Source organism: Grampus griseus, assembly GCF_964374135.1.
Source record: "Grampus griseus genome assembly, chromosome: 5".
NCBI lineage: Eukaryota > Metazoa > Chordata > Mammalia > Artiodactyla > Delphinidae > Grampus > Grampus griseus.
Window position 1 is genome coordinate 2646566 of NC_138998.1, and position 12808 is coordinate 2659373.

General features: G+C 43.6%; 1 protein-coding gene across 12 annotated transcripts in view; it reads left to right on the plus strand.

Moving 5' to 3' along the window:
- THRB (thyroid hormone receptor beta) overlaps positions 1-12808 on the plus strand; it is a 391122-nt gene that overhangs the window by 313325 nt on the left and 64989 nt on the right. For 10 of the 12 annotated variants that reach the window (XM_082654094.1, XM_082654096.1, XM_082654093.1 and 7 more), the window contains one exon: positions 4064-4324. The exons of the other annotated variants lie outside the window; for them this stretch is intronic. In XM_082654094.1, coding sequence (XP_082510220.1) covers positions 4064-4324 — 261 coding nt within the window. The remainder of the gene's footprint in view (positions 1-4063; positions 4325-12808) is intronic. 12 annotated transcript variants of the gene reach the window in all.

Here is a 12808-nt window from a genome sequence, read left to right on the forward strand (position 1 = left end):
TTTTGAGATTTTAATCCTTCTAAAAAGAAATATCTCATTGGTTTGAGGTTTGGGGGAAGCAAAGGATACAGAAATAGCAGGAAATCCCTGAAAACCATCATTGCCAAGCAAACATGGAAATAACACAGTTCAAAATGTATGTAAGTTTTTTTCACATTGAAACTCTACAAACATTTGGTATAATAAAACCTTGTTAGCTCGATATTATAAGAAATTAAACCCTAGCAGTCTTACTGGCGAGGTACAAATTGGTCTCCAGCTGCCTTTTCTGATAGATTTTGATGAGATTGAAGGAGAGCCATATACCTACCAGGAGGGAATGAGCTTTGTCACACCAAAGAGAAGAGGTTTTTGCAAATTCATATCCCACCTAGGTTTTAAATTTTTTGCCGTTTTCTGAAATTCTTTAGGGGGTATGAAGTTGCATGCAGCATATCCATTATCAAGCTAAGGAGGTTCTGTTATAGAGGGTTTTTTCCCTTTTTCTTTCTTCCTTTTTTTTTTTTCTCTCTTTTTCTTCTTTTAAATCTGAAGGAAAACGTTCAGGACTTCTAAACACTAAAGAGAAAATTTTGGCGTAGGCCAGTGTTCAGTCTAGTGCCAAACTTACAGTGGAATTCAAATGCATATAGTAAGGGATTTATTCAGAGTGGCTATCCTCATAATCTTTCCCTTTGCTCTATTCAACTGTCTTAAAATTTCCTGTTTCAAACAGCTATGTTACTTGATTAAAACAATGTTAAAACTTTTTGTCTCTGCTTTAATATTAAATAACCTAAATTTTTGTTTATAAAATTGGAGCATTGAAATCTCAACCAATCCATTAATAAATAAATAAATAACACAGTTCACAGCCTCCTCGGCAGGCAGAATTGAAGGAGCCTGGAATCGTGTCTCAACCCTCCTTGGGAATGGAATAGGAATCATATATGCCCTTCTCTTCTTGGGAAAATAATCAAGAATCCTCCTTAAGTAAATCCCTCAAGTTTTCCCGTGACCCAACCAGGGCTTCTTAGGCCCAGATGTGCCGGCAGTGCCCCAACAATAAACCTGCCAGTTAAGCAACAGAATATCATTATCATGAATGTAATTACAGACAGCAATTACGAGCTCGTAAACGCCTCTCACGAATGGAGCCCTTTTCCCAAACCACCTCGGACTCTTTTCTTAGGAAAATGGAAGGCAATCCTATCCCGTGCCTCCCCGCAAAAATAACCTCACTTGCTTAGAAGAAATTCCTGCTCTTGCTGGCCCAGGGGACGTGCTGAGCAAACTTTAATGGGCTGTGTTTAGGGAGGAATGTCCCCTTGGGTGGGGTCCCTTCCATCATCTCTCATCCACGCATGTTGACTAGCTCCCTTCACTAGGGAGCAGTGACTACCCAGTTTGGCTGTATTTCTTAATTTCTGTGCAGGTAGGGGAATTAATACCACATTTTAAGAATTTCTGCAGAAAAATCAAACGTTGGAGGTGCTACAAAAAACTGTGATAACTTTAACATTACTTGAAGTGGAGCATTAGGGACTTCCCTGGTGGCGCAGTGGTTAAGAATCCGCCTGCCAATTCAGGAAGCCCTGGTCTGGGAAGATCCCACATGCCGCGGAGCAACTAAGCCCGTGCGCCACAACTACTGAGCCTGCGCTCTAGAGCCCGTGAGCCACAACTACTGAGCCTGTGCTCTAGAGCCCGCGTGCCACAACTACTGAAGCCCATGCACCTAGAGCCCGTGCTCCGCAACAAGGGAAGTCACCACAATGAGAAGCCCACGCACCGCAACGAAGAGTAGCCCCCGCTCGCCGTCACAACTAGAGAAAGCCTGCACGCAGCAATGAAGACCCAACACAACCAAAAATAAATTTAAAAAAATAAAAATAAAATGGAGCATTACACGGTGCAATTTCCCAAGGAATTAGAGTCCGTGACAATTGAGTAGACATCATAGAAACATGCATGGGTGAGAAGGCTTTTCACTTCTGTAAAAACGAAATGAAACTCTTTTTGCAAAGTTAACCCTTGCATTCAGTGGCTTTATATTTAGCTCGTGAAAAACTTTTTTTTTTTTTTTTGGCCACACCGCGTGGCATGTGGAATCTTAGTTCCCGCACCTGGAATCGAACCCTTGCCCCCTGCAGTGGAAGCACGTAGTCTTAACCACTGGACTGCCAGGGAAGTCCTAGCTCATGAAAACCTCAAACCCTCATGGATACTGGGTCCTTGAAAGGATTCCACACAGATACGTTTCATCTGAAATGCCATACACTCTCCCAAGATCCTAAGCTGTTTTTTTCTTTTCATGGAAAGTGAGACTCAGTGCCTGTAATTGCAACAGGAGCTGGCACGCTGGAGTCCAGACCTTTTGGATTTACCTTACCATGCATTGAATAACGCCCTAGAAACTGAGGAGAAAGAACCCAGGTCTAGTTCACTCCCCTCCACGATGCCTCGCACAGCCCTTTGCATAGAGTGAATTTTCAGGGCTCCTCTCTGAATAAGAGCAAATATTACATCCAAAAGTGTTGTACGATTTTGTTTAAAGGGGATCATTGGTTACTGGCCAAGTTAGGGTATTTCATGCTGCAGTATTTCCATTGACTGTGACAGAGAAATCACGTGTCGATTATTGCTATCTTGCTCTAGTTGTTCACAGTCTTCTCCTGTACTAGAAATAAAGTGGATGGGTATCGGGGTTTCCACACAGTAACCCCAAGACCAGGAAAGGTAAATGCAACTTCCAAAAGGGGCTGAGAACAGATGACACCTTTAGAGAAACCACCCCTAACCAACATCTCTGAAGGCATCTAGTAGCTTTACAAAGGGGGCTTGTGAAAAGCGAAAGCGTGTTTAACCCTTGCATTAAGTAATTTAAAATTCATTTTCAGTGTCTGAACAGCAGCTTTAAATTCCCAGTACTATGCACAGACCAGGATGGACTTGTCTCTCTGACATGGATATTCACGGTCCTTTGGCCCTTTCAGCATAAAAGAAATTCACTTATCGATTAGTCTTTCCATCACTGTCTATAATCACTTTAAAAGTAGAACTCTATATTTTTTTCTCATTTTGACAGACAGTAGCCTACGAATTTCTGGAAATATGGGTGACCAGCTGGATTATGTTTTTTAATGTGACTGCATCTACAAATTATATAGATTAGCATACTCCTTTTTACTCTCTGCTTTATAGCTGTATTCAGTAAGATAGTCAAGGAGGTAAAATTGGCCACCAGCGAAGGTTAGTGTGAGAACGTTTTCATTATATTGTTCTATTGTTCCCCATTCTCTAGAGGGCAGACCTTCAAGTCCCTATAAATTGAATAGAGAAAACAACATCGTATACATAAACCATAACTGCCTGTATCTCAACGCAAGAGACATGTGGCTTTTCATTCTATCATTAGGGCTCTTAATTTACCCCACAAATAAAGCACGATCTGCTCGGTTCATCTGATCTCCTCGCCTGTTTGGGACAACATTGAAACCATCGACACAGTTTCTCTTGGAAGAGCCAGCCCTTTGTGTCAGGCTGTCGGGAGTGGAAGGTGACAGGGAGAACAGAGTTGTCACTCTCACGTAGCCACGTGGCACGTCCCTCTTAAGCAACAGGGTGCCCCTCAGGTCAGCCTGTGATAACACCCAAGTCAAATAAGGCCGAATCCTGGACGTTTTATGTCCTGAGGCTCTGAAAAGTGTCCACGGCCAGCCCTGACCCTCGAGACCTCAAATGGTCATCTAAGCAGTGACATAAATTGGTGTCCACTTGCTCCTGGGCCATCGCTGTTGGGAGCAGGGCTGGCGAAAGGGCAGCCTTCCCACGGAGGAGCTGACATCTTTGTAGGCAGTAAAATCGGGGGAATGTGCTGATTACTCCGACAGGCAATCCAACGCCGGTGGCTCCATGCCCGAGGCTGACACCCTCTGCATCTTATGACCACTGTCAAGGGGAGGGGTGTGCGAATGCTGTCAGCCCCAAAGAACCGAGGAAGCACTTGCCTTCCAAACCTCTCCATCTCAGCCCCGTCCTGACAATGCCAAAGCTCGTCATCTCGTGTTTTTCAACCCTCCAGAAAATGGCCTTCCAGCCTGGGACAAGCCGAAGCCTTGTCCCCACGGCAAGCAGGAGTGGAAGCTTGTGGGAATGTCTGAAGCCTGCCTGCACAGGAAGAGCCCCCCAGAGAGGCGCAGCGCACTGAAGAATGAACAGTCGCCCCGGCATCTCATCCAGGCCACCTGGACCAGCTCCATATTCCATCTGGACCACGACGATGTGAACGATCAGAGCGTCCCTAACGCCCAGACCTTCCAAACGGAAGAGAAGAAATGTAAAGGTAACCAGATTTTTATTAGACCCCAGTTGCCACAAGGAAAAGAATTTTCTCTTAAGTGTGTGCTCTGTTTCCACTGAGTCCACGTATGGTGTCCATGTGTTTTCCCCAGCTGCTCTCTTCCAAAGTTTCTTTATCCCCATATCTTCTGGGAAGCATAAAATAAGTGGGTTCCAAAGGAAAGCAGTTAATTTCAGTTTCATGTTGGGGCACTTGGGGAGAAGACATTTTTCTTTCTCTAATTAGCAGGAGGGTTGTTAGTTTTGGCTTCACTTCTGTTTTCGAAGCTAAGTAGAAACAGACATTGATATCGTTACATAACTACTTGCTTTGAAGCATGTGTTTGTGTGTGTGTGTGTGTGTGTGTGTGTACATGACTTTTCCCAATTGTGCCAGGAGCTAATGGGATCTCAAAGTCTACCTTTAACCTAAATAGACAATTCATGTTCAAGAGAGAGGTTTGAAGTTGTTTTCTTTTACTCATTAAGTCCTGTGTCATCATCCTGAAAGGCGAGATTATGGTGTTAGGGGGTTGTCACCTCATAAAAAGATGTTAAACTGGCCTAAGTTTCTGATTGCATTAGATTTAACTGGTCTTTACCTCGGTCACCTCCACCCTGACAGATGTCTTTGTGTTGATCGCTTTATGGTCTTAGGGCTTCCCAAAATCTTTGCTTCTTAAATCAGTTTGTGTTTTTAAATGTCCAAGTTCATGTGACCTCCCACTCTTTTTCAATTCAGCATTTTTAAAAATAAGGTCTTTTTCCATTTTCTTTAAGGACTTTGACTCATGATCAAGTTATTTTTTTATGGAAGTGTAGTTGATTTACAATGTTGTGTTAGCATGATAAAGTTTTAAATGGTGTATCTGAAAATCTGCCCATCACATACCAAGATATATTAATGAAAGTTTGTAAAGACTCTTATATATGAGCCATGAAGGACTTTTGCAAAGTGTTCTAACTTGAACATAAAACATGATCATATTCATCCCTCTCAAAAAACTGCTGGTCCTTTAACTTTTCTGAAAACACTTCAGAAGCTCCTTGGAACCACCAGTGGACCTGTGAAGTTGGGTGTGTGGATTGTTTCAGAGGAAAATAGGATTATCTAAACAAATAATAAAATAGTGGTATGAGCTCTGATTTCAATACAGTCAAAACCACACATGTTCTCTTGGGGAAGATTTGTGTTTGAACTGTCTCTCATCTTTATTATTTAGGAGATTTGAGAAATTGAAAGGGATATTTAGAAAAAGAGCAAAATAAGTTCTTCCAAAAAAGTCAGGATATAAAACAGGTGTCTCTGTGTGTGTATGTGCACACTTGTTTGAAATGCAACTGAGAGTTAGTCTTAGAACTTGTAACCAGGTTCTGTCTTCAGATTTTAGGAGCTGGCGTCAACACCGTATCAGTCCTTGGTTCACAGGGAAATGCCTTGGTTTACAGGAAACGGCAGTGTCCTCATGATCTAAGGACCTCACAAACTGAATGTGACTTATTCCTAATTGGTACCCATATTCATTCATTCATTCATTCATGGGTCCATCTCCATCATTTGTGAGAAATCTTGGCCTTGGATGTGTAGAGTTTGTGACGCTGTCCAGTTTCCAGTTTGTTGGTAAACCTTAAAAGCAAAAGGAAAGAGTTTCTATTTGGATCCAAGACCCTAAGTGTTGTAAATACAGTGATTAAGATCACAGATTTTTGAGTCTGCCATATTTGGGCTAGAATCTCAGCCTTTCCGCTTTCTGTCCTTGAGCAAACCTATGTGATTGTTGATAGAATTGAAGATAATGGATGTAAGCGCGTTAGCACAGTATCTCCCATAGTGCTCTCTAAGCAGCAGCTTCATTCTTGCTGTGACCGTTACGATCAGCTCTGCATCATTAAATCACATAAATGCCTTGGGCTGCGCTGAGTGCCCGGTGAGGGATGAAGAAGGAGACCAGGACAGGTGGGTGTGGGCTGCAGCGTGACGTCGCAGGGGGTTTAGATTTGACCATCCATTTCACATCCATTCAGCTCTCTTTTGCTGCAAGGTGGAGAACTGTTGACTAGGAAAATATACTTAAATTAGTAAATGAAAGGCCTTCCTCCAGATTCTAGTTTTAAAAGGAACGCAACTAAGGTAAACGCTCCCCTAGTTTCCAGAGCAACAGCCAGGGTTCGCACTGGCATGGACGTGAAGCAATGCCTTGGTTCAGCGTGAAGATGCTGAGGAAGCCTACTGTCATGGCCAAAACCGTAAACGGAATTTCACTCGTTCCCAATGGACACCGGTATTTGATGAGGTGGTGGTGAGACCAGGGAAACAACTGGAGTGGTTGCTTTTCTTTTCTGAGTTGGGTCCTCTCCATCTCCTCGGCTGGCCAGCCACCTCCTCACAGGATCTGTGAGAAGAGCTCTATTTTGACATCCATCCAGGTTGGGCATTGAGTTCCTGGCTCTCTCTGTCTAGCCTGCAAGCGTGCTTGGTATCTCTTTCCTGGGCTACCATTCCCTGCCTGCGTCCCGTCTGTGTTTATTAAGTGCCTACTATGTGCAGGAGATTGTCCTTCATATCCTTGAAGAAATAGCAGCAGGGCCGAAAATCCATCCAAGTACCCCCATTTCAAGGACTCCAAATGGAATTGATGAGAACCAAATGACCCTTAACGATACAGAAAGAATCTGCAGTGAAGGAGCCATAAGAACACATGGGCTGTTTGAAGTTCTGCAAAAGCCCATCTCCCAAATCAGTGATCTAGCCAGTCTAGACCAATGTGCCTCTGAGTGTGTGTGTGTGTGTGTGTTTTAATTAATTTTTATTGGAGTATAGTTGCTTTACAATGTTGTGTTAGCTTCCACTGTACAGCACAATGGTTTGTGGTTGGGTACCCTTCTGCAAACTATTACTTCCTACCCGGTTCTACTGATGCAAGTACAGAAACCGAGAAGAAGCTTCAGAAACAGTCATAGCCAAATAGCATCGCCACTGGCGTTCAAAGGCATGATCAGGGGATCCATCTCACTGAACAGGGTAGAGTCTGGTTGGATATTGTCAGACTCGCTTGGTCGGTCACGCAGGGCTCTGTATAAAAATCTTGTGCAGCAGAACCAAGGGTTGGGCCATCGTGGACAGAATATTTTGTAACTTATTCGAGATTTACTGATTTATGCTTTGCAGTATTTTTCTTTTCTTTTCTTTTTTTAAATTTATTTTTGCCTGTGTTGGGTCTTCATTGCTGCGCGCAGGCTTTCTCTAGCTGTGGCGAGCGGGGCCTTGTTGTGGAGCACGGGCTCTAGGTATGTGGGCTTCAGTAGTTGTGGTACGTGGGCTCAGTAGTTGTGGCTCACGGGCTCAGTAGTTGCAGCTCATGGGCTCTAGAGCGCAGGCTCAGTAGCTGTGGCGAACGGACTTAGTTGCTCCGCGGCATGTGGGATCTTCCCGGACCAGGGCTCGAACCCGTGTCCCTTGCATTGGCAGCCAGATTCTTAACCGCCACGCCCCCAAGGAAGTCCCTTTGTAGTATTCTCCCTTTGTAGTATTCTTAATGTTTTCTCTCTTTGTAGTATTCTTAATGTTTTTCTCTAGGCTTATTTTTGGTAGGTACTGAATGCCTTCTTTTTCATTTTGATCTGAATACTGCTTTTATTTTAATCTGCGTGTACGTGTGCTCCTATGTGCTACAACCATTGTAAGGAAATTAATTGGTAACACATTTAAATGAAATGAGAGCCCTGGAGCCCTGACATTCTGCTGCATATCCCACAATTCAAATCTGCTCTAGTGCCAGAGGCTATTTCCAGCCAGAAGCAAGTGACCCTGTTCCCCTCCCCCAGCCACACTGCTGCCTTAGAGTTTTTGTCACAATGTGAGCTAATTGCTCAACGGTGAGGACCACACCCTGCTCCCCGCCCACCTCCTCCCTTCCCAGAGTCTGAGATGATGCTCCCAGCTCTCCAACCCGTGGCACTAGCAGCACCTGGACCTCTTAGAAATGCAGAATCTCGGGCCCCAGACTACTGAGCTGGAAGCTCTGGAAAGGGGCCCAGGAATCTGTATTTTAACCAGCCCTCTGAGCATTTCTTAAGACTTGAGCATCAGGAAGTGCCTGAGAATATGGACAAGCTCTTAGTACCAGTAAAGGAAAGTGTCTGCCACCTAGTGGACACTCGGGGAATGTGCATTTTAATTCCTTTCCTTGAGCGCACCTTGGGGAGCCACCTGAGTCTCTCCATTCTTGATGGGTCCTCCCTTTAGGCCTGGCTTCTTTTAATTGCCACCCGGGTGTTCTGCTCAATCACTCTGCCCAGTAACATCCCTCTGGGACTTGAGCCCTTCTGAGAGTCCCACTCTGTTTGGCTGGAGCCCAGCTCTTCCTCCAAGTTCTTACAAGGCTTCTCCCCTCAGCCCTCTCACACCCTCCCGAGCTTCTCTCTGGGAACCACAGGTCCCACCAGCCCCGCAAGGATGGGTCCTGGACAGATGCACGCACCCCTGTAGCTGGATCCTGTCAGCCCTGCTGAACCCAGACAGTCAGACCTCCAGCCTGGATGTTTGCGCTTGATGTCAATCAGGGACTTTCCTGAAACACTGGAACCTGGTGGAAGAAACAAGGCAGGGAATGACCCATTTCCAGGGTTGCATTGGAAAAAAAGATAGCAATCGGGTGAGCTCACTGAATTTTCTCTGTAGGTCCGTTCTGTGTTTAGTATCAAGAGAATTGAATCTCAGATACCCAGAAAGGCAAGAAAACATAGTCAAAATAATTTTACTAGGAAGTTACTTTCTCTCACTGTAAAAAGCCCCCCCATGTACGAAAAGTAAAATTTTCCCAAAAGTTCAACAAAAATGACTTTTAGAGATCGTTTGTAATTCCATCCTCCAAGGATATTAAAATCTTTATTATAGTTCAGTCTGTTTTTCTGTGCATATCTGTGTCTTACAAACTTGGAATCATACTAGGCATACCATTTTTAACCAGCTGTTAAGGCTTAACAGTATATCATGAACATGTTCCCTCGTCATTAAATATCCTCCTGAATCCTGACTTTTATTGGCTGTAGATTATCCTTGCTTATAGATATAATTTGTTAAGCCAGTCCCCAAGATGTAGACACGTTAAAGCACTTTTTAAAGCAATTTCTTATGTCCGCAAAGGGGCAGACTATGAACACAAGCTCTTCAGAAGGAGGAAAAAAGTGAACCAAATCAATGATGACCCTTTTAAATGATGTATAATCCTCACTTACCAAAATAACAGAGTGTTCTAAAAATGAGAGACGTGAAGTCAAGTTATGGTGTGCACTATAATCCTTCAAGTTAGTCACATTTTCAAACACGTGATGGCTCTCTTTGTCCTTAAGTAAAATACAAGGACATCTTCAGGTAAATGAGTGTTTTAGAAGGTCAGGGATTAAAAAGCTTTAGCCCTCCCACCAGTAGACCATCTGCTCCATCCACTTCCATTCTCCTCTCTGTCCCTTCTCCCCATCCATCAGGAAGCGTGGTTCCAGCTGAGAGCACCAGTGTGATTCACACACCTCGAGGGCATCGGGGAGCCTCAGTCACCAACATGGGAGTAGGTGCTCTCCACCAGCTTCTGGCACGTGCCAGAGAGCTCTGAGATGTGATACTTCAAAGGCAGGGAAGCACACCCATCAGTAGCCCAGGGCAGACAGAAAGAGAAGGGCTAGAAAAGAAAGCCCAGGCCACTTCATCTGTGGAGAATCCACTCACCAACGTTGTGAGGATGACAAAACAACTCCTGGGACCTCTTGGTGTTTTCTGAAGTCTAATAAAGTTATATAATGCAGAATAAGACTCACATGATTGTATAAGGATTTCTTATTGATTGCCTAGACCTTTTGCAAGGGGACCTATATTACTCACCCTTTGAGATAATCAAAACACATTATAATGTGAAAAACAAAGAAAAGGAAAGAAAGAAAAGTCATCAGCTCGACTGGAGGGGAGGGAAACTGGGAACAGCCATGTCAAAGGAAGACAAACCTCTGAAATTCAAAGCTCTGTTCCACCCAGCTGCAGTTTTCATTGAGATGCAGCGTGGAGCGGTGGGAGAGCATGGGCTTTTCGAGGCCAGTTTTGTAGCGTCTGTTACAGGAAAGCCTGGAGCCCTCTTTCTCCAGGTTTTGTTACCCTTTTGGACCTTGAAATGCATTGACGAACTAGATAAACGTAAATGAGGAAAAGCAGAACAAACCATCACATACACAGCTAGAGGAGAGGCATAAACAACCGAGAAAAGAATCGATAGCAACAACCAAGGTATTTTTCAGACTCTTTAAAAAGTTGAAAAAATTAAACAAGAAACCAAGAAAAGTATGAAGGAGCTGAAATGAAATTTGCACCAGGCAGCCTGGCTCAGACATCAGAGCTCTTTACCATTCATACTTTTATAGCACAAAAGGGCGAGAGAATTCCAGGAACCCTAAGGAAGAAATCTAAAACCTTGGAGAAGATGCTGGTCTACACGAGGCGAACATGTGGGGCAGTTAGACCAGCCAGGATGGAGCAGTGGGGCTCAGCACATACCTAGTTTTACAGTCTAAGGTCAAATTCTCGCACAGCCACGTACCAGCCGTTTAACCTTGGGCAAGTCACTTAGCCTGCCTGAGGCTGTTTCCTCATCTGTAAAATGGGGTCTCGCCTCCCTCCTCGAATTGTGGAAAGAAAGAAGCTTAGGTGATTTCACAGAACACCGTGAGTGCTCAATAAGTAAGAGTTATCTTCTCATCATGAAGCTTAGAAACATTATGAGAAGCAGATAGGATATTAGGGATATAGAACGCCCACGTGAGAATAACCACTAAGTTGATGCTAACAGGATTGAAGTTTTTAAAGCCAGGAATATAATGGAAGCAGGGGGAAGAGACACAACAGCCGAATCCTGTGATAATCCCAACAGGTAGTTTTCAGACGAAATCTGGGACAACGTGGGAGGTTAACTTACTGACCTTGCACTGAAGTTGGAAAGATAACTATTGGGAGAGTCAGCCATACAAAATTAGCAGAGGTGACCACTGGAATTCAAAGTCCTTCCCTTCCTGCACAGGTTGCCCTGAGTGCCTGTAATTCCATCATGGCCCTTTCTCTGTGGTCTTTCAAAATGCAAACCTCCTGGCTGGATATCTTATCAAGTCACTAGTATCTCCAAGTGGAGAATTGAGTCCGATTCCTTTCCTCCTCAACAGGATCCAATAAAGGCAAGAGAAGGAGTGGGAAAGGGAGGAGGCCATGAGAGGGCTGAGGATCACAGGGAAACGGGTGAGAGAGAGAAAATAAAGAGCAGGTCTCCCATGCAGCTCTGTACAGGTTGTCAGGTTGTGCACTGTGCAGTAGGAGTGGTATTTACCACAGACATGGCACCCTGCAAACAAACGTCACCGCCTCACTGCTGGCCAGGAGCTGGCCCGGAACACAGGATGAAAATACAAAGAGGTTCCAGTCACATTTAGACAAAGGTGTGAATGGCATACTGATCACCGGCTATCAAGATATTCCAAGACTGATGTTCACACATACACGCAAATATACATATGATTTGATAAATACAGCAAATCGTCACAATGTATGTTTTAAATATCTTGCAATTTTATTTGTCAGTTATACCTCAGTAAAGCTGAAAAAAAAAACCATTCTGAGAATCCTCCTGTTACACAGCTGGCCTACTGCACTGAGTCTTAGGGACGTCGCTCAGCATGTAGTAGGCGCATAGGGACTGTTTAGAACAGAAGATCATGGTTTGCCTCTTGGCTCTGACACTTCCCAGTTATTGAACTATGGACAAATCCCTAATTCTCTCCAACAAATACTGTAATCAGAGCTTAGTTGGCCACAGAGAAACCAAGGACATCAACCTACATTCCATCCTAAATGTCCATCCACAGAGGAATAGATAAAGAAGATGTGGTACATCTATCCAATGGAATATTACTCAGTCATAAAAAAAGAATGAAATAATGCCATTTGCAGCACCATGGATGGACCTAGAGATGATCATACTAAGTGAAGTAAGTCAGACAGACAAATATATGATATCACTCATATGTGGAATCTATTTTTTTAATGATATAAACGAACATATTTACAAAACAGAAACAGACTCACAGATTTCAAAAACAAACTTGTTACCAAAGGGGAAATGTGGCGGGGAGGGTTAAATTGAGAGTTTGGTATTAACACACACACTACTATATATAAAATAGATAACCAACAAGGCCCTACTGTAGAGCACAGGAAACTCTGCTCAATATTCTGTAAATGGGAAAAGAATCTGAAAAAGAATGAATATATGTATATGTATAACTGAATCACTTTGCTGTACACCTGAAACTAACTCAATGTTGTAAATCAACTATAATCCAATAAAATATTTTAAAATTTAAAAAATTAAAATGAAAAAAAGTAGGGAGTTCCCTGTTTGCCTAGTGGTTAGGATTCTGGGCTTTCATTGCCGTGGCCTGGATTCAATCCCTGGTT